Source organism: Melanotaenia boesemani, chromosome 11 (assembly GCF_017639745.1).
Source record: "Melanotaenia boesemani isolate fMelBoe1 chromosome 11, fMelBoe1.pri, whole genome shotgun sequence".
Lineage (NCBI taxonomy): Eukaryota > Metazoa > Chordata > Actinopteri > Atheriniformes > Melanotaeniidae > Melanotaenia > Melanotaenia boesemani.
In genome coordinates this window covers 127,966-155,652 of record NC_055692.1, presented here as the reverse complement: position 1 = coordinate 155,652, position 27,687 = coordinate 127,966, and the positions used below count along the sequence as shown (strand labels likewise).

The 27,687-nt window shown below is 42.4% G+C and overlaps 2 protein-coding genes and 1 long non-coding RNA gene across 4 annotated transcripts; 1 reads left to right on the top strand and 2 right to left on the bottom strand.

Annotated features, from left to right (window-relative positions):
• ube2l3b (ubiquitin-conjugating enzyme E2L 3b) lies at window positions 1-25,385 on the top strand. Of its 2 annotated transcripts, none has more exons than XM_041999694.1 (4): window positions 1-104; window positions 9,529-9,624; window positions 9,702-9,888; window positions 24,367-25,385. In XM_041999694.1, exons 1-4 carry the CDS (start codon window positions 78-80, stop codon window positions 24,519-24,521), a joined length of 465 nt encoding a protein of 154 aa, XP_041855628.1. In that variant the 5' UTR covers window positions 1-77; the 3' UTR covers window positions 24,522-25,385. The 2 variants fall into 2 exon arrangements, with proteins under 2 accessions (XP_041855628.1, XP_041855629.1); XM_041999695.1 differs by lacking the exon at window positions 1-104 and adding an exon at window positions 8,861-8,899.
• On the bottom strand, window positions 12,908-16,384 carry LOC121649117. Its single transcript, XM_041999693.1, has 4 exons — window positions 15,556-16,384; window positions 15,176-15,331; window positions 14,699-14,788; window positions 12,908-13,514 (listed from the first exon to the last, which is right to left on the bottom strand). Exons 1-4 carry the CDS (start codon window positions 15,730-15,732, stop codon window positions 13,209-13,211), a joined length of 729 nt encoding a protein of 242 aa, XP_041855627.1. The 5' UTR covers window positions 15,733-16,384; the 3' UTR covers window positions 12,908-13,208.
• Window positions 17,424-21,721, bottom strand: LOC121649119. Its single transcript, XR_006012066.1, has 4 exons — window positions 21,679-21,721; window positions 21,349-21,482; window positions 20,166-20,218; window positions 17,424-17,641 (listed from the first exon to the last, which is right to left on the bottom strand). It is a non-coding gene; the product is annotated as an uncharacterized LOC121649119 (long non-coding RNA).
• Window positions 25,386-27,687: the final 2,302 nt, after the last annotated feature.

The window sequence follows — 27,687 nt, the reverse complement described above, 5'->3', positions numbered from 1 at the left end:
GCCTCCTCGCGCACAGCTCCTCTCCACCAGAGCAGTTTGCGCCGCGCGGTGTATTCTGGGAATACACAGAATTCAAGATGGCGGCGAGCAGGAGGCTGGCCAAGGTAAATGTCTCGATCCTTTCATGTTCAGACTATTTCTGAATGCTTAATGACTTCCTGTTGACCAGAGCACGCGCCGATCTTCTGCCTAAGACCTTCTAGGATGTTGTCGTTGTGTAAAGACGCGTTTAATTCTGATTTAAGGCTTCAGATTGTCTGATCATCAGAGGTCACTGTTGGCCAGCTAGCCGAGCACATATCCCCGCCAGGCAGCTCGGCGCCGGTAGATTAGGCCGGGGAGGTCGGGATCAGCCTTCCAGACGCCGCGGAGGGGTTCACGGTTCCGTTTCCAGCCAGAACTACATGTCAGCCAGACACTGGAGGTTTGACCGAGGGAGGAAGTCTGGAAGTGGTCAGCTTCCAACGTTTTCTCGGCCTGAGTAGTGAGCTAATGCGCTAAGATGCTAACGTTAGGTTTTAGCTGCGTATCCGTTGGCAGAGTTTAACTCTAGTAAACCGGTTCTGGAGCTCGTCTTTTAGACCCGGTGGGTGGTGCAGGTCTAAGTCCAGCCAACATTTCCTTTGCTGCCGCGTGGGACTCTCAGTCCGCTCGGTTTCGTTTTCTAAAGCGCCCATTGCGCAAACGGCTTTATCTGGTTTATTAGCCACTTTTAAACATACCGAGCCCCCATAATGTGCCCCAATATGATGTTTATTAGTTAGAAATGATGTTTCTGTGTCCCGGAGCCGGGACCGGCGCCGACCGGACTAAAGTCAGACCCTGAGACTGAACGTGGACACGCAAACACTGCCGGTGTTTTAATGCTGTTAGCATTGTTAGCTTAGCCGCGACAGCGACAAGCTGCGTTCACGGAACCAGGAAGTTTCTGGGCTCCGCGGGTTCGAGTCACGCGACATGTCCCCGTTTTCAACCAAACTGACAGGTGTGTTGTCTCCAGGTAAGGCCCACAGCGGTCTTCATGCTAACCCTAACCCCGGTCCGAACCTGGTGGATCCGGTTCCAGTCTGGTGTGGGACTTTGTGGACAAACTGGACCAGAATGTGGCGGTTTTAGGTGTTTCAACCAGAGCATTTTCCAGCTTTATTCCTCACATCAAGACTTTTACTTTGTCTTTGCAAGTGTCTGACATTTTATGTTTAAATATGCAAATTAGGTATTAGCCAAAAATTTGCAAACATTTGTAGGAAAAACTGCATTAATCCAGGTTGACATATTAGTGGAAGGTTGTCCATGTTTGTGAAGACCTATTTTTTTTAGCTTACACCTGAACTTTTTTTGACTTATTTAAATTATTTTAATCTTTTGCTATTTATTTATGTGCGTATCTTTTTATGGTTTTTATTTATTCTTGTTTTATGTTTATTTTTATCTTGTCCTTACTTTTTAACTTATGGGGATCCTCCACATCAGGGGCGAAGTCTACTCGTTCTTCAGGTCGTTGCCGTGGAGATCATCCTGGTCGGGGGGTTGGGGTCCTGCACCGCAGCCTTGGCTGTGGCGTGGAGCCCGGCCTGCCCTGATCTGGGCGGTTTCCTGTGGTGGCGGCCTCTGGGGTCCTTGGTGAGGATGAATCCCCAAGATAGTTTCCTCACCTCAGCCTCAGGCCAGATGTTCATCTCCAGCTCAGTTTTTTTTTTTACTGATGTTTAAGTTAAAGTGTGTGTGTGTGTGTGTGTGTGTGTGTGTGTGTGTGTGTGTGTGTGTGTGTGAATAAGGGCATGATCAGGTGTGTGAACTCTGGTGTTTTATACTTGAGTTTGAGACAGTCTTATATTGTAAATATGTTTATTATGTGAAGCACATTGGGCTGCTTTTGAATGAACAGCGTTTATAAAGTTTGATTTGATTACTGAGGGGATTTAAGTTTTTCATTACTTCATAATGTAGAAATTACTGTCAACAACTAGAAAAGCACACGTTTCACCATGTGTTGGGGATGAAATGTTGTATAAATCAGGCTGTAAATGATGATCAGCAAACCGCTGGGTAAAAACTTCCTGAATACAGACGGGACCAGAACTGGGAAGTCTGGTGTGTGGAAGTGGAGATTTTAGACCCAGAGGATAAGGAAGTACCCAGTTATCAGAAAATTAACTTTATAAAATCAAACTTTATTTATAAAAAGCTTTTCATATTATAATAAAACACCTTGATTCAACACATTTTATCCTGGAGGACCGAAACGGGCAAAATTAAAAAATATACACAGATAGAAAAATGACTGGAATTAAATTGGTAGAACTAAACTACAGTAGAATTAAAATGTGTAGAAGTGAACTACGGTGGTAGTGAAGTTGGTAGAAGTAAAATAGAAGTACAATTGGTAGAAGTAAACTACGGTAGAAGTAAAATACATAGAAGTAAACTACATAGAAGTAAAGGAAGTAGGTATCTCTAGGTAGGTAGCATCCATCCATCCATCCATCGCTACAGAAACGGCACGTGCCATTCTAGTGAGAGTGGCTGACCGTTTGGCATTTGTAGATCTTGGCGTCTCTCCCGAAGTGGTACCAAACCTCCACATGCCGCAGCCCCGAGCACAACCCAGGACACAAGGGCGTAGGAAGATCCCTGCCCCTCTGCCCCCCACCTGAGTTGTGTGTGCATGAGTGTGGGCTATTTATAATGCAATTAAAAACTGGAAGGAGCCCTGAGGTGGTGGTGGGTCTTCAGGGCTCTCTCCGTGTGTGAGTGTGTGTGTTATGTGTGTAGTGCTGTGATGTTGAATGTGGTAGTGTCTGACGTGTGAATAAAATTGGGGGGAGAGAGGTCACAAAGGGAGGGGATGGAGGACGGGCCACTTCAGTGGCTCCTGTCCGACCACCCACAGCCCATGTCCCCGTCCCCGTCCCTACAAGGCTCTAAATGTATATTGACGAGTTGATTCTGAGTTATAAACGGAAACAGGCGTGGGACGTGCGTGGGCACGCTTTTAGATATCTGGAAGTGTTTGTGCACCGTTTATCCTGTTTTCCCTGCGTATGCCACCTGTAGTCTGCTATGCTCCGGTTTAAACATGAGACCCCTGGATATAAAGGAAAGGAAGGAACTGAGGAAGCTCCGCCCCAAACGGAGTGATGTCCGTTTATATTGTCCGATTAATTAGTGTTGAACGATTTTACTAATTTACGCTTTAACGGCGTCGGCAGTTTTCTGCCAGCGTTCCTTTCTGGCTGTTGCTACGGCAACAGTGCTGCTTCTGGCCTGGATGATGTGTTTACATTCTTCATATTTCCTCAAGAATAATAGTCAGCTGCTCCACGGTGAAGCAGCTCCTCTGCAGGGTTTCTCTGTGATTGGTCAGACGCTGCAGACTCCGCCCCTTTTATGTGAGCGCTCTGATCTAGATGGAGAACCCTGGGTTGAATCACCGAGTTGATAACCAGCTTTGTGGTACTGCTGACCAGGTAGCAGAGATATCCGGTACATTAGTCCTGCTTCCTGGTTCAGGACTCTGGTGTACCTGTCCAGGTGTACCAGGCGTCCTACCGCAGAAACCTGAGATCCCTCAGACCTACACAGTTGTCTGATGAGGTTTATTCTTCCCTCCCTTCCCAGCAGACTTCTCCTTACTGTCTGTTAATGAGGCTACAGAAACACTCTGCTCCTCTCTCGCCTCCTCTCTGGACAAACTCTGTCCTCTGGTGTCAAAACCAGCCAGACAAAACCCTCCCAGTCCATGGCTCACAGAGGTTCAGAAGGAGCACAGAGCCGGACTCAGGGCTGCAGAAAGAAAGTGGCACAAATCAAAAGAGAACACTGACTTATCTGAGTAGCAGCAAAAACCTGAAACTTTCACATCCAGCCTAAAGGCAGCCAAGAAAACCTTTTATCAGAACAAGATCCGCAATGCTCCCAACACACGACATGTTCATGGTGTTTAACTCTCTTCTATCTCCACCACCTGCTCAGCCTCCCACTGTGCTGACTGCAGAAATGTTTCCTTCCTACTTCACTGAAAAGGTTGCTACCATCAGTAACCAATTTTACGCTCTGCCAGTGAAAGACGCCTAGTGCTGCCACCACAAGGTGGCGCCACATCAGTAGCTAGACTCTTCTCCTCTGTTGTTCCCCGGTGGTGGAACCATCTACCAAACTCCGTCCGATCCGCAGAGTCCTTATCCACTTTTAAAAGCAAGCTAAAGACTCAGTTGTTTAAGGAGCATTTCCACACTTAGCTTAACTCTTCTACTCAGAATGAGGTAGAAAGATTTGTCCAGATCTTTGGCTCAACCAGGTACTGAAGAAGCTGCTGCACTTATGCCCAAGATGATGCTGTTTGATGAAATCATGATGTTTGACTACAAAAACTAAAAAAAAGAAAGAAAAAAAAGTTATTCCCTGCCTCTAGAACTACATGCAGCACCTGGTCCACCTGGACTCCAGCAGTCTGAATCAACTTAATGACGACGTCCCTCCTGGTTGAATTCTTGCTTGTGTTCTTCCTCTCAAATGTAAGTCGCTTTGGATAAAAGCGTCTGCTAAATGAATGTAGAATAGAATAGAATACCTGCCCCTCGTGTATTCAGACGACGACGTGAGCTTCACGTGTCGGCTCCGCCATTCCTCCCTCTCGCCAGCATGTTTACTGAGGTGCTGAAAGCAGGCGGACGCCGACCCTCTGCCGTTGCTGCCGTAACATTTCTGTGCATGCGTAAGTAAAACATGAGAATCTGACTATTAACAATGTCATGAAACTCTGGAAGGACTTGTTCATTTCTTGGCTGTTGTAGTGGAAACCTTTAAATGTGTTAAAACGTGAAGATGCTGTTGTCTGTGTGACACTGAGGGGGCGGCGTGTTTGCATCGGGGAGGAACACCGGCCAATCAGAGAGCAGAGGACAAATGACCTGCTGTCATACGAGAGGAAACACTGGATTTTATTCCCAACAACATAAACACAAATTTAGGTGAACAGTCGTCCGTCGGACACTAAATTCTACATATTTGTGTTGCTGACCAGCTTAACGTGGAGCAGCGTTTGTTATGCTAGTTAATGCTAATGGACTAAGAGAAAAGAGGCCGTGGTGTTGCTGAGTGTTAGTGTCTAATCTGGGAGATATAGTGAAATGTGATGTTATTTGCTCTTGTCAGGTCAACGTTGTGACCAGAGATCCTGTACACGGTGTCCTGCAGACCAGTTCTAGCTAAACTAGTTCTAGCTAAACTAGGCCAAACATCTGATTAAATAGAAAATGAACAGCCTTTGCAAAGTCTGAAACTCTTTGATATCTATAACTATATCTTTGCTCATCAAAAAGTTCCTCGAACGTTTGATAGCTTCTTATAACCAGATTAGTTTTATATTCCAGAGTAGATGGTCAGTTATTAAAATCAGTTTCTGTAGATGAGTCATAGTTTACATGGGTGCTCCGATGTCCGACTAAAGCCTGGTACACATAAAGATTATCGGGCTGGTTTGTCCCGATTTTGCCTCTTTCTGACCAAGGATGGCAAACGCCCGATTATTATGAGTCTTATGACAGTTTTCTGTACAATTATCATGTGGTCTGAGGTTATGAGCAGATTTGTCCCGATAATTGGCTCTGAAACTGAATCTGAATCAGGTAGCTGACAATCGGAAATATTGAACATGTTCTTGGTTTGTTGCCATGGTTCTTCTTCTACGCTTTTGTTAGATGACGTTTGGTCACGTGAGATGTCCGGCTCGGAGGACCAGATTGTAGATCGGCTGCAGGACAGCATCATTATGTGTGTGTGTTGTTCTCTGGTTAGATTATTGGAGCCACCACACACAGTACAATCAAAACCGTTAAATGCCTGATTTTTTTATCTTCACATGAGGTCTCAACCCGATAAAAAATCTCATAAGATTAAACAAATCCTTGTGTGTACCACGTTTAACATGAAAACCAGAATATCTAGCTAGTCTCCAGATCACATGCTCAAACCAGAACCTGTAAACCAGCCTAATGTTGTCAGCACAGGTGTTCATGCTGTTGTCCATGTCGCAGATACGACTAAAACTCACCACCACGATGGTGCATCACACAAAACGGCTGCCGGATTTGTCTGTCGGTTGTTCTGCCATCTTTGGTATAAACAGGCTTTAAACTACCTCTGCAGCATGTTGTTACTGGCTCTGAGTCTGAGATGGTACAACCAAACCAGCTCCCGATAACACCTGACCTTTCTGGGAATGAGCTCCTCCTGCTGGGTTTACCGTGGTGTCTCAGCGGGGGACGGCGAGGGGAGGATTGACCCCGTCATTAAAGACAGAAGTCCAAGGAAAGTGGTGCAGGTTAAAGGGGATAAAATCCTGATTTTAATAGAAACAAAGTCAGAAAATATGAATTAATTCATAAAAGCTGTTTATTATCCATCCCCAGCACAGACACTGTCTTTAAATACAAACTTCACATAATTGTTTCTAACTTTAAAATGAGCAACTAGAATTTATACTTCATGGTTTGTAAATCTGCAGGCGTCCCATCATGTTTATTAGAGCGCTGACATCAGCTCGTACAAGTCTGGTAAAATTACAGAATTTATCTGCTGGTTTCTGCTGGACGGTGGGCGGTAATATTCTGACATGTTTATGGAGGAGAGGAAGAAACTGTTGGCTTACTCTGGTGTTTCATCAGTCCCACAAATGTTTGTCTCAGAAAATCACAAGTAGGAAATCTTGAGCCTAGGAGCAGATCTTTGATTCAGTCCAACAGTCTCTAAAACCCTTAGACACGTGTTAAAGGTTAAAACCAAGATGGAGCAGGACTGTCTGTCAGACCCACTTCCTGTCCAGGACTGGCTGTGCGTCGGACCCGCTTCCTGTCCAGGACTGGCTGTGCGTCGGACCCGCTTCCTGTCCAGGACTGGCTGTGCGTCGGACCCGCTTCCTCTCCAGGACTGGCTGTCCGTTGGACCCGCTTCCTGTCCAGGACTGGCTGTGCGTGATACTCAGGTGGTGAGCAGGTAGCCATAGGACGGAGAGGTAAAGTTCCACTTTTTAGAAATAAGAAAGCCCGTTCCACCTCCTCGTCCAGCTGAGCGAGGTGTTTGTTTCTGCATCGACAGAAAGGGCAGCTGGTGTGTTTTCTGGACAGATCCAGGTCTCAGTCAGGTCTAGGACCTGATTGTCAGAGAGATTTAACAATGAGCTGATAAATCCTGTGTTGTTCACTGCGGTCCGACAGTTCCAGAGACGAAGGTAGCAGAGGACGTGGCCGACGGGTATGCCATTTCTAAAATCAATAGATAGCTTGTAAGTAAGAAGGGTGTGTGCCGGCCCATGTTATCTTAGTCAGATTTGTAAGGGTAAGTAAAACGGGGATAAAAGCTTAGGAGTGTGCTCTTTTTCCAGTACTGTAATTTTTGTAATGCCCAGCTATTTTAAAACTTATTACAAATTCACAATGATTCTTAAAGCAGAGCGTCATCAGCATAGACGCCCAAGAACTTGGCTGATGAAACTCATACAAGTGCTTTGTTATTGATATAAATTCTGCCTCTGCATTGTAATTCTTGTTATTTCTGTAAATAATGAAGTTAGATTTCTTAACATTGAGATGTACTACCTGTTCAGAGGAACAACTTTCTTTCAGTGAAAACCAAAGGATAACAGCCGAATTAATCTAGGAATTAGTGACATAGTCCTAGGAACGCGTAAAGTAATCCTATGTGGTCATGTGACTCCTTGTTTGCATGGTTTGCTGAAGTGGACAAATTAGTAGAAGCTCTAAAGTGGACAGAGCTGTTTTTGTGGTTTTCTTACATTCCCGTATAACTGCTTGGGGTTTGAACTGATGGCGTCTTTTAGCTGAGTTTCTGCTGTCATGTTGCTGTGGTACATGTTAATGTTGACTCTGCAGGCAGATATGTATTCATTATATGTATGCATCATAAATCTTTAGCAGATTACGAGTCAGACAAGAATCGGGTTTCAGAGCTCCAGACTGCAACCAAATGGTCGTAATCTACAACGGCGACAATACATTGGCTCTTTTTCTTGTAGGAGTTATAATTTAATTTATTTAGTCGCTAACAAACTTCTGCTCCCTCTTCAGCCCAGCAGCTCACAGTAAAAACAAATTAGCTACTGGTTTGCCTCAAACTAACTTCAATACGAGAAAAGGAGACGAACACCAACGAAGAAGACGACAGCCAATGTGTGTGTGAGCGAGACGAACGAGCACTGTGATTGGCTAATGTGTGGAAAGAGGCGGGTCTTCTGGGAATTTATTATTCCTCAGCGTAGCGACTTTGTGGTTGTATTTAGCGAGTTTTCAGACCCTCTAGCGAGTTTTTCTGGTGTTACTGGAGACTTTTGGAGACGGAGGTGAATGAAGGGAGTTTATCTTCCCAACGAGGAGCGGTGCTGTGCAGACCCTCTCATACGGGGCTTGGTCTTCTCGCAGCAGCTGCATTCAGACGACGTTCAGCTCTGTTTCATGACCAGGCTGGAAATGAAACGTAAAAGCTGCTGCTGGAGGATCCTGCTGGTTTACCGTCACAGTAACGTCTGTTAATGAAGAGTGTGGAGGAAATATTTAACAGAGTCATGCTCCAGACTCTTAATTTAAAAAACAAAATACAAGTAAAAAAAACTGTAAAGAATGAAGAAAATATTGACAGAATTATTATTTATTTATTTTTATTCATTTTTAGGTTTTTTCTATTTTTATATGTACCAGGCTGATGATGCTAGTTAGCGACTTGTAGGACAGCCAATAGCTGCTGTTCTTACTGAGGAGTGGGAACAGCAGCTGGAGGAGCATCAGTCCCTGAAGCTGTTTATTACCAGGAACTACATGGACCAGTCGTACCATGTCCTGTGGGGGATGATGGGACAAAGATGTCGTTCTGCTTCCACTACAAAGTGAAAATCAAACCCGATCTGATCTGATTTGACAAGTTCGGTGTCTACTTGTTTTGTATTAGTGGGTCAGTAAGATGTTTTTTTTATGTTATGTCAACTGCTGCACAATAAAATGTGAATGTAAACATTATAATTTCTGAATTTATTCAGGTTTTTATCACTAACACAGTGAAAATGAGAGGAAATGTGAATATTTGCTTTGCAAGGTGATTTCAGTGTGTACCCCTAAATTTTCTGCTTGTGCTCCTAAAAATTTTACTTGGGGGGCCGCCGTGGTCCTGGTAAAAAAAAGTTAGTCTGGAGTCCTGGGTTTAATTCCAGAATAAGGAAACAAAACCTGGAGAGCATCAAAGTGAACCAGTACTTGAGCTTTAGTAACTATGGTATGTGGTAGCTGGTGAAAACAACTTCAGCCTACTCTACTGTGATGATTGGACCAAAATAATTAGGTCTGTCATAGATGGCAAAGAGAAACAAATTTATCCCGTGTTCAGAAATCAACATGTCAACCACGATGAGGTTTCACCGGATATTTACAACTGCCATCTATCGTATTTTTCTGCTCAGATTCATAGAATCCAAAGTGGACGTAAATGCTGTTCTAATGTTTGGGGTCTTTGTTGTTGTAGGAGCTGGAAGAGATTCGCAGGTCTGGAATGAAAAACTTCAGAAACATTCAGGTTGAGGAATCAAACCTTCTGTCATGGCAAGGCCTCATCGTTCCTGTAAGTACTTGTTTTGTATTTACCTGGGGCCTGGAAACCTCCAGGCTTCAGTACTAACTTCTGCTGCTGACTTTCAGGACAATCCCCCCTATGACAAAGGTGCATTCAGGATTGAAATCATCTTCCCCACCGAGTACCCATTCAAGCCTCCCAAAATCACATTCAAGACAAAGATCTATCACCCCAACATTGATGAGAAGGGCCAGGTGTGCCTACCTGTGATCAGTGCAGAGAACTGGAAACCAGCCACCAAAACTGACCAAGGTGAGTGGTTCTGAGGTTGGCTCTGATCAGGTGATGTTTTACATACTTTAATCAAGTTATTTCCCAGGAGATCTTCAGCCACTCTAACAAACAACAAACCGGGACACAAACCAGACAACATAAATATGCTTAGTGTCTCCATAAAAGTTGTCATGATACTAGAATTTCTAACTATATACTGACTCTAAAGCTGGATTTATACTCGCGCGGCATCTGCGTACGGTAGCACCCGTAAGGCAGGACCAGTGTCCATGGTAGGACCCGCGTCTATGGTAGAACCCGCGTCTAAGGTAGGACCAGCGTCTAAGGCAGGACCAGCGTCCATGGTAGGACCCGCGTCTATTGTAGAACCCGCGTCTAAGGTAGGACCAGCGTCTAAGGCAGGACCAGCGTCCATGGTAGGACCCTCGTCTATGGTAGGCCCCGCGTCTATGGTAGGACCAGCGTCTAAGGAGGACCCGCGTCTAAGGCAGGACCAGCGTCTAAGGCAGGACCAGCGTCAATGGTAGGACCCGCGTCTATGGTAGGACCAGCATCTAAGGTAGGACCAGCGTCTATGGTAGGACCCGCGTCTATGGTAGAACCCGCGTCTAAGGTAGGACCAGCGTCTAAGGCAGGACCCGCATCTATTGTAGAACCCGCGTCTAAGGTAGGACCAGCGTCTAAGGCAGGACCAGCGTCCATGGTAGGACCCTCGTCTGTGGTAGGACCCGCGTCTATGGTAGGACCCGCGTCTAAGGGGGACCCGCGTCTATGGTAGGACCCGCGTCTATGGTAGGACCAGCATCTAAGGTAGGACCAGCGTCTATGGTAGGACCCACGTCGATGGTAGGACCAGTGTCTATGGTAGGACCCGCTTCTATGGTAGGACCCGCTTCTATGGTAGGACCTGCGTCTAAGGGGGACCAGCGTCTATTGTAGGACCCGCGTCTATGGTAGGACCCGCGTCTATGGTAGGACCAGCATCTAAGGTAGGACCAGCGTCTATGGTAGGACCAGCGTCTATGGTAGGACCCGCGTCTAAGGGGGACCAGCGTCTATGGTAGGACCCGCGTCTATGGTAGGACCAGTGTCTATGATCCTACCATTTGTTTTACACACATATGCCTCTAGACACATGTTATTTTCTATAATACTGTGTGGTGTTGTATCCAAACTGAAAGTGGAATTCACAGCAACATTAAACAAAGGCAACAAGAAAAATGGTTTTATTTTATAGTGTTACTGTCTGAGTTCATGAACTTAAACCTGATCAGACTCGTTCCTCTCTGCTCTTCGTCTGGCCTCCTGCTCCCAACAGTCCTCGTGCCCCAGCATTACAGCCTTGGTGGGATCATACGCCCTGATTTTTGCTTCTTATTTTATTGTTTAAAAAATAAACTTAACAAAAATTGATAAATAAATTTAAAGCTTATTGATCTGATTCATGACAAATCAGTAATATTGAATATAAATAGCATCAGTAATCATAAAAGCTGATTTATAATAATAATGAACTTAGTTACTGATAAGCCAAGCTAACGGACTAACATCACGTCCAACAGAGTGCTGCTGTGCTGACAGCGTGGTGTGCACAGGTGTGTCACCGCCCACAGTCGCTGTCGCCTGGCACTACAGCCAACCAGCGAGGGGCTTCATGGACTGACCAATGAGAGCAGGCTAGACAGCGCCGTCTGCAAACACTTTAACATGGAAAAAAAGATCATTTTAGCTGAATAAAAGGCAGCCACGTGGCGCCAGAGTAAATGAGCCTAACCCTAACTCTGATACAGTGTATCAAATGGCAGCAATGATGTTTAAATTGTACAAGTCCCTTATAAATACAAATAAAAAAATCCTTGCTGCTTAATGACTGCTTTATCCAGGAGAGCTGCTTCCCTACCTGTTTGTTGTACTCTCCTTTCTTTCCTCTGTAGTCATGCTGCAGTTGGCAAATTAAAAGAAAACGACAGTACACTGTAATAAATAAATAGTTGTTTTAACTTAGAAAAGTTAGTGTCCGGGCTGCCTTAAAATGTTAAGTTGATTAAACTTAAGAAAACAAGTCGAGGTAATTTTGTAATGATTCAAAACAAATAAACTTTTCTAGTCAAACAAACTTTGTTTTAATTCAGTTTTACTGAAATCCTTTAGTTTATGTAACTTAATCACAATTCAGGTACAATAGAATTCTCTAGCTGAATCAACACAATCTTTCAATTGCTTTCCACTGGAATTCCATAGCTGAAAATACTTAAAGTTCGGTCTACCTACAATATCTAGTTTACTTAACTTCATTACTTACCTATATATGAGATAACTTTATAATTTATTTCTACTTAAGATTAAGTTTATACTACACATTTCATATATCTCTTTACTTTTATCAGACTGGAACTTAATTTTAGATAGGGTTTAAAAGTTTAAAAGATCTCATCTCTGAAGGTTATTGGTTGTTTAAAAGGAACCAAACCAATTCCAGTTCTTCAAAGATTTAATAAAACAGATGGGCAAGATAATAATATCCTTTGAGTATACAGCAAAAATAACACAAAATTTTTTTTCCCGTGTGTATTAAACATAACTCTACAATGTGCACACATAAGTACTTCTGATGTTATTTTTCCATTCTGTCACTATTCTTACATACGGCGCTTGTAAATGCATGTAACAAATCATATTTGCCAATATATCAAAATAAATACACAAATAAACTTCTGAAATATCAAACAAAAATAAAAATGAGAATAAAACCCACTGAAGAAAAAAAAATCTTAACATACCTATACATTTGTGTAATCATGTTAACTATTAGTTTTTTACTATTTTGATAATATGTGGTTCTCTCTAGCAGATCACACTTTTGCCTTTGTCGGTTTTGCAGTGTAACCAAAAACCCGACAGAGCTGTAAACAAAAGGACGTGTTAAAAAAGTAAATAGAGTATGAGTCGTATAACACCACTATACAAATAATGTTTACATGTTTTAATTTTAAGCATTAAAATGGCACTTTTTTGCTTCAGTGAGTTTTATTACCTCTCATATTCTTATATATGTTCATAAGAAGCTTTGCCTGATTATACTGACACAAATCAGATTCTATATATAGGTCTGGTAGCAAAGACCTCAAACCCCTAGGCTTGTAGGAAAACGGTTTTAACTGACAACTAACAACTTTGCAGAACTGCTCTTTAATTTGCTCAACTGAGAATGCGGCATAAGTGCAACGAACGGTTAAACTGTAACAGTGGAACAGAACAGAGAAATAGAAAAAAGTAGGATAATGCCCAACCAATGCATCAATGGCAGCTTTCAAATAGCTACTGTCTCAGTGTAGTGCCTACACAGTTTTACGAAGAAGTCTATTCCTTAGTCCGTGAACCCTTGCAGAGCAGTGCTCACCACCGATATTCATGAGTACCTTCTGAATGACTTCGAAGGTATGTTGCAGCTCCTTTGGGTAGTCAATGTTCAGTGCATATAGCAGACCCATTAGCATAGCTACCGCATGCGAGTAGTCCTTGATGCCATGCAGAATGATCTGATCCTCCAACACCACTGAGACGTCAAGAAGCTCCTCTCCTTCTTTCACCAGAAGGATGCCGACATTCATGTCCCTCGCCATGCTGTCCTCTGTTTCTGTAGCCTTCCCAAACACAGAAAAAAGAAATATAATTGTATAACTATTTGTAATTGTCTGACAAAACTAGAACATGTTTCACGGCTGATGCCCTGTTGGTGTGGTGTATAATGGGGAAAGGTAAGTTGTAGGGCAGGGTGATTAATCGATAAATCGAATTTTCCATTTCTGGAGATTAATTTTTTTGAAAATCGGGATTTTTTTCCATAGTTAGTTAGCAGCAAACTTAGCCCTCCCTCCACACCAGAACGGTGTTTGTCTGACAGATTTTCAGTAAAGTGACCCTTTACTCACGCCTGGGATTTAGCTGTGCGTATAACTGCAGTGAGAAATGCTCTCTATGAGATGCAGAAGTCAACTTAACCCACAAACACTAGTTAAGAGACAACCTTCATCAGGGGAATTATTTCTGCAGTGGATCCTGTATGATAAGGATCCAGATGGAAAGAGATCACGGATGCATTGTGTCGCACATTTCAATGTAAGATATGAAGTCGTTTATATGGTGGAAGAGCTATGACATTATATGCTTTATTTTTGCTAGCATTCATCTATATAAACAAATGAATGTTTTTAATAAGTTTATTTATGTTTTGTAAAAGAAAAGGAAAAAAAATCTATTAAAATCGGAAATAGGATTTGGTTATAAAAAATCGGAGATTTTATTTTTAGGCCATATCGCCCAGCCCTAGTAAGTTGTGTGATTAGTGGGTGTTAATCTCTCAGCCAAACAGTAATTTCTAGTAGCGTACAAGTGCCACAAGTTGGCAGCAGCTACATTGCCGTATGAGAATCTAACAACTCAATGCGTTTTCCACAAGTTTCCTGCAAATATTTCACAATAGCCTTGTTAAGAAATGAAGGGTAAGGGTTTTTAATTTGAAACTGATACAGGAAGTGTTGAACAATGTAATGCAGTAACTTAAAAAGGGAAAACGGGGGCTGATCAAAAAGGCTTCATACTAAAATATGACCAATTATACTTATCAAACAGAGGGTATTAAAAATAATACTTATAGAAACATTAAATAAATAATATAAATAATACAAGACCTGTTACCTTCTGCAGTTCAGGTACATTAAGGTCCCAGTCACCATTTGAGGAAATATGGTACATGGAGAAAATATTATGAAGTGGTTATTTTTCACTTATGTTTTTTCCAGCAGAATAATGATAAAATCAAGCTTACCTCTGTAGACCTGAGGAACTTTGAAGGATCTTCACAGAGGAAATATGGCAGGCCCCTTAGAATGACAGCCCTTTTCATTTGGTTGGAATTCTGTTAAAAACAATACACTGTTAAAGCCACAAAACCATAGTGAGTGAGTTAGTGAGATTGCTGCTAACACTGCTAACTAACAGTACACACTAACCGAGTAATTTTGATTCTATTGTTGTATTATTGTTCCGTTAGTACTACTGTAACTGCTACAACTACTAATGCTGATACCTATTCTACTGTGTTAGCATCAGTACAATCACCACTGACTGCCCTAAAATTTCCTTCATATATGCTGAGAAGTAAAGCAAATAAATCTCACATGCTTGGATTTCTAGGGTAATATGTGGCATCGTCCAAACTAGACATCATTGTTATTAAACCGAGCATCGACCAAAATGTATCATTGACTGATACTTTGGTGCACCCCTAAGCTAAAATACTTACATCATCATCAAGCATGCTAAGGACCTTTTTCAGCTCTGGACAGCTGCCAATCCTGGCTCTGTAGAGTTCCAGTACTCGAGGCAAATGCTGCTCCAGCCCAGAAAAAAGTGACCCTCTCAGATCAGCTGAAGTGATTCGAATGAATTCAGCTTCAATCTATAAGAAATAAAAGACAACAGAATACACAAACTATTAATGGAATTATTCACATAATACTCCAACTATGCATTGCTGAAGAGTTGTGGTCACTGTGACCTGTGATCCCTTTGAATTTGACCAATAATCCCAACACTCTAAGTTTTGCAAAATACCTAAATTCAGGATCAAAGCAGCAATTTTCACTTATTGTGTCTAGCCTGCACCCGACTTGAGTCCCGTACCTGTATCTCTGTGAACAAAGCTGGCCACTTGGTCTTCACCTCTGCCACAGGTGGTTGTTGTTCCACAATATACTTTCGTCTCAGGGAAAAGGTGCCAACCATCATTTCATTGACTTTCTTCATATCAGCTTTCTTCTTCTTCATCGCTTCAATAATGGCTAATCTCTCATCTTCCATAACATTTTGAGTTCTTCCTTCAGGGAAGTCAGGAAGAAAATTGACTTCGGCTTTTTTAGCTTTCTTGAGCTTCTGTTTTGGTCCTGAGGAGCGGCGATTAACTTAGAGTTGAGAGCATCCAGCCACACGGAGCTTGTTCCTGTAGTTTCCCATTTTGAATTTTAAACTGAATTTCCAGCAGTACCAACCTTTGGCAGACCCAGGTTCTCTCAGGCAAGGATGTTTCCTGATGAGACTTTGTGCAACAATGTCATATTCTTCTCGTGATGGGTAGGCAGTGTATGCATACATTGCTTCTGCCAGTTTGTCAAGTATCTCAGATTTAGTGTCTTTCCTTATATTAAGCAAGGTTCCGTTCTCCTCATAGGCTTCATTACCTCTTTTAAGCTGCAACTCTACATCATATGAAAATCTTGGAATCTCAAAAGGGTCAGGCCAAGGCCGATGGCGAGTGAAAATGTCGTCACGGGAAGACGATGGGGATGATGACAAACTTGCCGTATCCAACGTTGAATCAGTGTGATATGACTCAGGAGCCTGCTTGACAGTTACCTTCAGTGTTGCCCTCCCCTCAGGAAGATCAGACAAGCTCATCAAGTTGCAGAGCTCATTATCAAAGTCTTGATCTTCATATTGGACCACCAAGTCACCTTCCAACCCAAACTTGCATTTCATGATGGAATAAAACTCATCAAGAGTCTCTGGCAAACTATCAATGTGGATCTTCCTAATGTCATCTTTGTTGAGAATGATTAGCAGCAGCATCTTGGGCACTGGAATTATAAAAGGCAAGGCAAATTTATTTGTATAGCACATTTCATGTACAAGACAATTCAAAGTGCTTTACATAAAACATTTTATCAGGGTGCAGAAAGCAATACAAGTGCATTAATAATAATAATTTAAAAAAAAAAGATTAAAAGAAATGCAATTAATGAAATAAAACAACTCAGATGCTAAAATAAAAGAAGAAATAAAGTTCCAGTGTGGGAAAGATAATATTAAAACATGATTCCAGCTTAACAGAACCAGATCCAGATCTGGACTTTAAATAAAAACTAGTCCATGCAGCAGAGAACAGGTGGGTCTTTAACCTGGATCTAAATAAACTGAGTGTTTCAGCTGATCTGAGGCTTTCTGAGAGTTTGTTCCAGACATGTGGAGCATAGAAGCTGAATGCAGCTTCTCCATGTCTGGTTCTGACTCTGGAACTGATAAGAACCTGGATCCAGATGACCTGAGGGTTCTGGTAGGTCCATACTGGGTCAAGAGGTCACTGATGTATGTTGGTCCTAAACCATTCAGAGCTTTCTAGACCAGTAGCAGAACTTTAAAATCTATCCTATTCCTAAGTATTTCATTCAACAGTAACCCCAATTTGAGATTTAAGATACAACACCTGAAATTAGTTATTAAAACTTCCTGTGGTGCAATACTAGAATTCTGGTAAGGAACAAAAGGTGCAGCTCACATCATACAAGCCGACAAGGTAAAGTAGTCGTTGAACTCCTCTAGCCAGACAACAAATCAGGATGGCAGCTTGTGCGCTGCTGTGAATCGGAGAATGACAAAACATGACAAGTAAAAGGCAAAACATAATTGAAGCAATAAAGAAGAGGTGGACATAACAAAAAATACACTCTACAATGCAACCGAATTCAGTAGACATATAGTTAAAAATGTCATAATGTTTGTATTTAGTTAAAAAACTGTAAGAGAGGTGCTGATTTAACTCTGGTCAACCCACCTCAATGAAGCAGGAATGCTCTAGGGGAAACCAGAAGTCTGTCTTGAACCATATACGCTGACAGGGGGAAGTAGTTGTTGAGCTCCTCAGGTTGAACTACAAGCAGTTTTGCAGAGGGATTTTTGCAGACCTCATAACATCTCAAGTGCTCCAAGTACCAAGCTGTGTACGGTTCCAGAAAAAAACAGGGCTTGTTTTCAACAATAAGCACATCAACAATTTTCCCAAAATCAGGAAGTCCACTTGTGCTTCCAGCTGATAAAAACATTCCTTGTATGTACCGAGTTCCATGTAAGAAGACAGTTTTTGCAAGAGAAACAGCAGTCACATTTCTGAATTTGGTCTTGATAGTGTCTTTGACAGAGGGGTCCAAAATGTCAGGACAGATGGTTGACATATTTCCAACTTCCAGTGCTGGTTTAAACAGGTTTGGCATGCCCATGTAATATGCCAACATGAGCTGGTGCTTGGAAGCTAAGGTTAGTAGTATATTTTTAAAATTGTTAACATCACGAACAACCTTCTTAAAAAAGCTATGCTTGGCCTCAAATCTAATTGTCCAAAAGTCAAGCAAAGGCCCAAAACAACAAACTAGATGGGGATAATGTTCTAAAAAATGATGTTTTGGTTTCAGCTTAAACTCAGGAAAAACCTCCCGTAGGAGTTGCCTGTGTTCAAAGATTCTGGTTTCAAGATAAAACAGCTTTTCCTCAGTGAAAGTGGCTGATGCTAGGATTTCCACAATGTCTTTAATATCTAAGATTATACCCCAAGTTCTGTCATTTTCAGGTATTTTATTGCCAATAAGCAAGGGTAGCAGCCTTAAAAGTGACCAATTTTCATGGCCATTTCCACCAACCGTTCCCTTTAATCTAAAGGCCTTTGGAATTGTCTGTGGCCTGTTTGTCTTATCTGAGAATTTATAGGGAAAACGCTTAATGGCAGTATTCAATTCTTCTAAGGTAAAGTAATTATTGTCAATGAATGTCTTTAAGCACAAACACAACTCCACAGGTACTATTCCTTCCAATAAGTCATGCAAGAAGTCTGGTGGAAAACCTGTTACACAGTGAAAGTAGGTTAGTTTGTTTAGGACACAGTCCCTTTTCACTCCATCAACAACAAGACCTTCATTCTCTTTTACTCTCTGAACAGCTTCAATGTGCGATATTTTAGTTCTCAGTGGAAACAAACCATCTCTCACAGAGACACTCTGAACAGCATTATGGCTGGCTAAGCAGAATCTACAAAACTTATCAACACGAAATGACTCTTGAAATCCAGCCAAAGAATGAGCTCCTAAATTGTCTGACAACACATACAGCACTGTTCCTTTGATGCAGGTACCCAACCTATCAATGTAAAATCCCTGGTTTTCAGATATACAAAGCTCCTTAAGAAGTGGTTCAACAACTGGTTCATAACCAAAAGTCTTCACATCATTACTGTTGCACAATACTGCAAGGTATATACTGGATAAGGATGACCTGTATCTGGCAGGAAAATCTGCAAATACCCAATAAATAGCAGTAACTTTATGTTTTTTTTCTTGAAGTTCCCAAAGGGTTGCATATTTCAAACTCATCAATATATAATCCTAGAGAAATACCTAACTCTTCTCCAGAAAGAAGTGGATTATCTTTGAAGTAAAGCCCATCACGAAATGATTGGTAATGACCAGACTGAGAATTTACGTTGGACTGTTCTAGGATTTTGTCAATTACGTCACCTCTATTCAATAACTTTGGCAACAGAATTGAAATTGGGACCAATACAAAAGTTTTCTTGTGCAGACCATCTAAAACATATTCAACAGGCTCAATAACATCAAATCTTTCCTTGTAAAATGACTGCCTTTTGTATTCAGTTCCAAGAGGACCACTTTCTGAAAGACAGCTAAGACAATTGGTTTTCTGGAGGGTTTCTGTCACTAACTTGAGTGCGGCATCATCTATATTTAAGTTGTGCTCTTTAAGAACAACTTCAACAGTGTATTTTGAAAGTTCACCTGCTAAAATACCAATTTCACGAAATTCACTAATTATTTCCTGTGTAGCTGTCTTTGATACATGTAAGACTGCTTGCATGCGTAGAAGCAAAGATGCAAGTCTTCCCTTAATTCTTTCACCAATTTCTTTGCCATGTACAATATCAGCATCTTCCTCATCATCTGACTGGAAGTCAACACAATTTCCATCAGCTGACTGAGTGTTAGTATTGACTATTTGTGCACCAGTATCTAACACATGATCTTCTGAGAGTGCAATTTCTTTTGGTGGGCCAAGAAGAAGCTCTGCTTTAAAATCTTGTAAAGAGTTGGAGTTATGATATCGACTTTTGTGGGATGTAAAACTAGACTTAACACTTGATTTAAAAGCACAACGATTATATGGGCAAATGACAGTTTCCTTATTCCTGAAATGCCTGCCAAGATGACGAAAGTATAGCTTAACGTCTGCAGGTTCTTCAAAGTCACATAAATGGCATCTAATCCGCAAGTTCACTGGTTCACTGCTGCTGAATCCATGTTGTCTCACATGTGTTTGTAGAGACTTTTGTGACTGGAAATAGCAAACACAATCGGTGTAAATGCAGGGGAGAGTTAATCTTCCATAGTGACCATGACTGGATCTGTAGTGTTCAAGTATTCTTCGACGATTTCTTGTGACGTAGGTGCAAAACTTACATATCCATCTCATTCAAGAAGAAGCAGCCAAATGTAACATATCCAACCAGGACCTAAATGATAAAATCTCATGTCAGTATATTGGCAGTGGTTACAATACACCATACAACCATAACAAAATTAATTTACAAACAGTTCATACCGGTAATATTGCTAATTAATATGGGGAAATGATAGTTTGTCTGATAGTGCCAATGTTCCATTACAGTCTCATCACATTAACATTATAGCAGGGCTTTTGTTTACAATTTACAAGGTCACTATTTCTATTTAACTTGATAGTTCTTTCCACTCAAACTTGTCAAGTATGTTTGTTTATTATTTTGATAATGTTTCTAGATCATGTAATATGCCTTTTAAAAAAAGTGAGATTCTCCTGTAACCAGATGTATCCTGATGCTTGATTTTTAATTCATTTTTTTTATTATTTTATTTTAACTCACCTAGCAGGCAAACTAGAAGGTTTAGTTAGGCATGCCAAGTTTTCAAATACCAGCTGAGTGTTGTGACAGTATGCAGTGGTGTGTACAGATGTTACAGTAAAAGCCTTGTTACTGGTTATTAATAACTATCGAAACACAAATATTACTTAGTGATTGCAAGCTAGCAAAATAGCCCACTGCCTTGTTAATATATGTGGTCTATTGTTTGCTATTGTATCCAACATGTTGAATGGAAGATAAGTTAATATAAAAACTAGTGTCAACAAAATGTCAAATTGTTCTGTTTTCTTCTGATTTTGATAAGAGCTAGCTAGCTCATGTTTGCATTACATGTTGTATACATAACGTGTATTTCTTGTCTGCTGCAAGGAGAGACAGAGAGATAACTTATGTGCCATGGTTCTCCATATATGAGCCAATCTATTAAGACTTAAGCTAACATTAGCCAACATGCTAGGTTATCTAGCTATCCAGTCATCGAATTGGTAGCATTACTGTCTATCACAGGATAGCTAACAGCGTTACTTAGCATATTAATAATTCTTGTTTTCTCCAGTTTGATCTCTTACCCTCTTCTTTTTGGTTTTCAGTCGACTTTTCTGGCTCCCGACCGCTTGCTAGCCCACCCCCACACCCCTTCTTGCAAAAAAAATAACATCAATGGCGAATTTCGTGTTGTAAACGTTGAGACTGCAATTCGGACTGCACTACAATCACTAGAGACATCTGTGATAACTTACTTGACTTTATCTCACGAATCCTGCAAACGCCAGCTTCTCCTGCCGATAACTTCGACTTTCTCTATCCAGTGGCTGTGTGTTTTTCTGTCACGAGCAGGTGCGTTGGCGGGGACAGACTCAGCTCGAGCTCGGCGCTGCAGACAGGCATAACGGTCAATCACCACACCGCGGTTTAATTCTTGCAGTGTGTGGGGCTAACTTAATGTGTGTAAAAAAGTGAAACAGATATAACAAGAAAAAGCTAAGCTGCTTGTGATCATTAAAGCAAGTAAAAGCCCTGGCTAATAATTTCAGTTTTACATATGTGCCAAAATTTTAGTTATTACTTACCTTATCAGAATTCCAGCGCTGTAATCTAAAGTGACCACATGTGGTGAATGAAAGAGAAAATGGTGGACAGCAGCAAATGATTTATTGGTGAAGCACGTTCAACGTCCTTACGTATTTAATAAACAGCCAATCACAAAAACTATTATCTGTACATCGTTTTGACTGTCATTCTTAATTTCAATTAAATCATTTTTCTAAGTTTGAAAACTTTTTATTAGTTGAGACGACACAAACACAAAATATTGAGTTATCACAACAGTTTCAATAACTTGGAGTCATACTGACAATGAATTATAAGTTAACATGACTAATGGGCAAAATTCATTTTTACAGTGTATGAGTAAGACTTGGTGAAATTACAACAAGACAGACGGCTACTTGTTCTGTGTGACATTTAGCAAAAAAAAATACTGCAAGTGTTAATTATGCAGCCAGATTAAACCTGCACTGGTGTGACTATCTGTCTATATTAGTGAAATGAGTTACACAATTGTCTGGGGCCATAGATCTGCTCCACACTCATAAATTCAAGTCAATGTCCTCCTTTAGCCTTGTACAGCTCCTCCAGGTGCATTTCAGATAAAGGTCCTTTTGTAACAGTAATAGTAATAAACATTACTTACACAATACTAAATGTACTGCCCGCATTTAGCATCACTGCTAAATTAGACAACCTGCTAATGTGTAATTGCACATTCCTTTGTCCTTTTTTTTAAAGTCATGATATATTCTAAAACAGACAGTACAGAAAATAAAATGTATGTCAGCATCATGTGTTTCCGTATTGGATGAACGTAAGCATATCGCAAATCTAACATGACTTCGTGTAGGTTTACTTGTAAATGCTATCATCTGTAAGACACAAAAACATAAACCCAATAGTTACACATGTGGCATCTAAGGCCAAACTACCTAAATAATCTAGCAACCTGGTGAATTCTCTGCAGCATCTCTGTGCTTCTCTGCTACAACCTGCAGGGTGCGACACCTGGACAGAGTGCCCACAGACAGATTTTCCAGAGCTAAATTTAACTTATCTCACTCCAGCATATTCTTTTATTCTTAATTTATGAAACTATCGTTAAACAATCTTCAACATGGACCACATACAGTACAGTCAACACTAATATTTAATAATAACTTTGAAAAGGGCTCTTGTTAAGCCCAGAGGGCAAAGAGCAAAGAGCAAATACTCTAGCACCATCTTGTTTCTAATTGCATTCCACAGCTGATGGGTATCGGCGGGCTAAGCGGAGCGCAGCTTCGCTGGTCGCTAAGGAAAAAACTCAGGCATGGGAGGAGTTTGGAGAGGCTAAGGAGAATGACTTCCATATGGTTTCGAGGAGATTCTGGTTCACTATCCGGCGGCTCAGGAGGGGAAAGCAGTGCTCCATCAACACTGTGTACAGTGGGGATGAGGGACTGCTGACCTCGATTCAGGACGTTGTGAGGTGGTGGAGGGAATACTTCGAAGACCTCCTTAATCCCACCAACACGTCTTCCGATGAGGAAGCAGAGTCCAGGGCAGCATCGCATGGACATGAGGGACAGTTACCCTTGACTGGCAGACTGGGGTGGTGGTCCCCCTCTTCAAAAAGGGGGACCAGAGGGTGTGCTCCAACTACAGGGGGATCACACTCCTCAGCCTCTCCGGTAAGGTCTATTCAGGGGTCCTGGTCCTGGAGAGAAGGGTCCATCGGATAGTCAAACCTCGGATTGAGGAGGAGCAGTGTGGTTTTCGTCCCGGTCGTGGAACAGTGGACCAGCTCTACACCCTTTTATGGGGTCTTTGAGGGGGCATGGGGGTTTGCCCAACCAGTCTACATGTGCTTTGTGGACTTGGAGAAGGCATTCGACCATGTCCCCCGGGGACTCTTGTGGGGGGTTCTCCGGGAGTATGGAGTGCCGGACTCGCTTGTACGAGCTGTCTGGTCCCTGTACGACCGGTGTCAGAGCTTGGTCCACATTGCCGGCAGTAAATCAGAGTCGTTTCCAGTGAGGGTTGGACTCCACCAAGGCTGCCCTTTGTCACCGATTCTTTTCATAACTTTTATGGACAGAATTTCTAGGTGTAGCCAAGGTGTGGAGGGGATCCGGTTCGGTGGCCTCAGGATTGGGTCTCTGCTCTTTGTGGATGATGTGATTCTGTTGGCTTCATCGTGATCTTCAGCTCTCACTGGAGCAATTCGCAGCCGAGTGTGAAGCGGCTGGGATGAGAATCAGCCCCTCCAAATCCGAGACCATGGTCCTCAGCCGGAAAAGGGTGGAGCGCTCTCTCCGGGTCTGCAATGAGGTCCTGCCCCAAGTGGAGGAGTTTACGTATCTCGGGGTCTTGTTCAGGAGTGAGGGAAGGATGGAGCAGGAGATCGACAGGTGGATCGGTGCGGCGTCTGCAGTGATGCGGACTCTGCATCGGTCTGTTGTGGTGAAGAAGGAGCTGAGCCAAAAGGCATTGCTCTCGATTTACCGGTCGATCTATGTTCCTACCCTCACCTATGGCCACGAGCTGTGGGTAGTGACCAAAAGAACGAGATCACGAATACAAGCGGCCAAGTTTTCGCCGCAGGTGGCCGGGTTCTCCCTTAGAGATAGGGTGAGAAGCTCGGTGATCTGGGAGGGGCTCAGAGTGCTGCTGGTGATGGTGGTTACAATAACAATGATGAAGGTTTCTGTGTCTCTATGTTCCAGTGATCCAGTCCCTCATTGCGCTGGTCAACGACCCCCAACCTGAACATCCCCTCCGGGCCGACCTGGCAGAAGAATACTCAAAGGACCGAAAAAAATTTCTGAAGAACGCTGAAGAGTTTACAAAGAAACACGGAGAAAAGCGGCCAATGGACTGATCACATGACAAGCGCTTAGCCCCCGCCCCCCCCATATCACTGTCCTCCCACTGTTTCCCCTCACCAGTCCCCCTTGCAGCCGGAGCCGCCCGGCAGGCGGCAACGCCTCGCTCCCACCCAGGACTCTCTGTGGATCAGGCAGCCTCTTCCTCCTCCTCCTCCTCCTCCTCAGAATAAATCTTCAGAGCATTTCTAACTTTCTACTGTTTGTTCAGGTGAAAATGGAAACGAGAGGCTAAGGGAACACCTTCAGTTAGATGGAAATATTCATTCCTGTATCTTCTGGCTTCTTCTGTTTTAAGACGACTCATGTGGACATATGTCCTTATTTTACTTTTTTTGTCCAATAAAAAAACATGAAATGAATAGAAATTAAATAAAAGTGACAGAAGAGAGGCTTTAGGTCGGTCATGGAGGTGAATCCTCATCTTCTTACTTTTTTTTTTTTTAATCAGTAAACACAGCCAGTCACTGCAAACACTCCACACCTGGAACATAAAACACACCTGTTTACAGATGTTGGATTTCTGACTCTCTGTTCATTTTCTTCACTGCATGACACATTTTTCCTTTCATGGTCTTTTTGGGATGTAAATTTGGGAAGAATGTGCATTAATTTAAATCTATATGCATGTAACCTGAATCTCGGCTCCTCTGAGCTTTTTCCATCCAGACCTGTTAAAGCTGCAAGGACGCCCTCAGCTTGAATGAAGCCCAGCTCCTGGAGATGGTGGCAGAAAACTGGTGAGGCAGCTAGGACGAGTATGGACAAGGAAAGGGACTGCAGTGGCAAAAAACCACCATGTAACGGCTGTTTGATCTGGTCCCAGTGTTGTTTCATAATAAAGATGGCTGACCATTTGGCCTCCATGTCCGCCTGCTTCAGTTCGGCTGAGAACCAAACCACTGACTGCAGATTTCCACCATAACACCAACGTCTTCATACCTGTAAGAAAAGATCATTTTAAGCTTAGTAGCTGGACCTTGCCCAGTCTCCAGGTTGAGGCGTGTAGTTTTCAGGGTGAGATGAGTACAGCTTCCAGGGGGAGGCGGGGTAAAGCGTTCCGGGTTGAGGCGGGGAGGCGGGGTAAAGCTTCCAGGGAGAGGTGGGGTAAAGCTTCCGGGTTGAGGCAGGTAGGCGGGGTAAAGCTTGTGGGTTGAGGCGGGGAGGCGAGGTAAAGCTTCCAGGTTGAGGCAGGGTAAAGTTTGCGGGTTGAAGCAGGGAGGCGGGGTAAACCTCCGGGTTGTGGCAGGTAGGCGGGGTAAAGCTTGCGGGTTGAGGCGGGGTAAAGCTTCCGGGTTGAGGCAGGTAGGCGGGGTAAAGCTTGCAGGTTGAGGCGGGGAGGCGAGGTAAAGCTTCCGGGTTGCGGCAGATAGGCGGGGTAAAGCTTCCGGGTTGAGGCGGGGAGGCGGGGTAAAGCTTCCGGGTTGAGGCAGGTAGGCGGGGTAAAGCTTGCTGGTTGAGGCAGGTAGGCGGGGTAAAGCTTCCAGGGAGAGGTGGGGTAAAGCTTCCGGGTTGAGGCAGGTAGGTGAGGTAAAGCTTCCGGGTTGAGGCAGGTAGGCGGGGTAAAGCTTGCGGGTTGAAGCGGGGTAAAGCTTCCGGGTTGAGGCAGGTAGGCGGGGTAAAGCTTGTGGGTTGAGGCGGGGTAAAGCTTGTGGGTTGAGGCGGGGAGGCGAGGTAAAGCTTCCGGGTTGAGGCAGGGTAAAGTTTGCGGTTTGAAGCAGGGAGGCGGGGTAAACCTTCCGGGTTGTGGCAGGTAGGTGGGGTAAAGCTTGCGGGTTGTGGCGGGGTAAAGCTTGAGGGTTGAGGCGGGGTAAAGCTTCCGGGTTGAGGCAGGTAGGCGGGGTAAAGCTTGTGGGTTGAGGCAGGGTAAAGCTTGCAGGTTGCGGCAGATAGGCGGAGTAAAGCTTCCGGGTTGAGGCGGGGAGGCGGGGTAAAACTTGCTGGTTGAGGCGGGGAGGCGGGGTAAAGCTTGCGGGTTGAAACAGGGAGGCAGGGTAAAGCTTCCAGGGGGAGGCGGGGTAAAGCTTCCGGGTTGAGGTGGGGAGGCGGGGTAAAGCTTCCGGGTTGAGGCGGGGAGGCAGGGTAAAGCTTCCAGGTTGAGTCGGGGAGGCGGGGTAATGTGGACCAACATCAGACGTGCTGTGTTTTATAACTTCTAAACTGGTTCTAAGTGTTTATTATAACTAGCTTATTGCTTTTTTTTTTTTTTTTTTTTTTTAACTTATTATGATCAGGTTAGTGTTTTATAAGTGTTTATAACCAGGAAAGTACTTTATAACATAACCAGAATAGTATTTTGTAACTTATAACTGGATTAGTCTTTTATAACAGTTTAGTGTTTTATCATTTATTTTAATCGTGTGTTTTATAACATAGAAGGTTAGTAATTTATAACTCTTAGATTACTGTTTTATAACTTATAACTAGGGTTAGTGTTTTAAAACTTAATATTACCAGGATAGTGTTTTATAACTTATAACTAGGTTAGTATTTTGAAGCGTAATATAACCAGTTTAGCGTTTTCAGTTTTTTTATAACCAGCGTTAAACTTATTATAACCAAGTTAGTGCTTTGTAACTTCTTACCATATTAGTGTCTTATAACCAAGTTAGTTTTAAACTTTTTAACCAGATTAGTGTTGCATAACTTTTTAATAACCATTTTGTTTCATAACTTATTATAACCACGTTAGTGTTGTATAACTTTCTAATAACCAGTTTGTTTTATGACTTATTATAACCAGGTTAGTGTTGTATATCTTTCTAATAACCAGTTTGTTTTATAACTTATTATAACCAGGTTAGTGTTGTATATCTTTCTAATGACCAGTTTGTTTTATGACTTATTATAACCAGGTTAGTGTTGTATAACTTTCTAATAACCAGTTTGTTTTATGACTTATTATAACCAGGTTAGTGTTGTATAACTTTCTAATAACCAGTTTGTTTTATAACTAGCAATCACCAGGTTAGTGTTGTATAACTTTTTAATAACCAGTTTGTTTTATAACTTATTATAACCAGGTTAGTGTTGTATAACTTTCTAATAACCAGTTTGTTTTATGACTTATTATAACCAGGTTAGTGTTGTATAACTTTCTAATAACCAGTTTGTTTTATGACTTATATAACCAGGTTAGTGTTGTATATCTTTCTAATAACC

Coding starts and splice junctions, on each gene's coding strand:
- ube2l3b (XM_041999694.1), top strand. CDS start 78: ATGGCGGCGAGCAGGAGGCTGGCCAAG. Junction 105..9,528: donor CGAGCAGGAGGCTGGCCAAG/GTAAATGTCTCG, acceptor TTGTTGTTGTAG/GAGCTGGAAGAGATTCGCAG. Junction 9,889..24,366: donor AGCCACCAAAACTGACCAAG/GTGAGTGGTTCT, acceptor TCTATGTTCCAG/TGATCCAGTCCCTCATTGCG.
- LOC121649117 (XM_041999693.1), bottom strand. CDS start 15,732: ATGGAAGATGAGAGATTAGCCATTATTGAAGCGATGAAGAAGAAGAAA. Junction 15,332..15,555: donor CTTTGTTCACAGAGATACAG/GTACGGGACTCA, acceptor TATTTCTTATAG/ATTGAAGCTGAATTCATTCG. Junction 13,515..14,698: donor AGTTCCTCAGGTCTACAGAG/GTAAGCTTGATT, acceptor GTGTTTGGGAAG/GCTACAGAAACAGAGGACAG.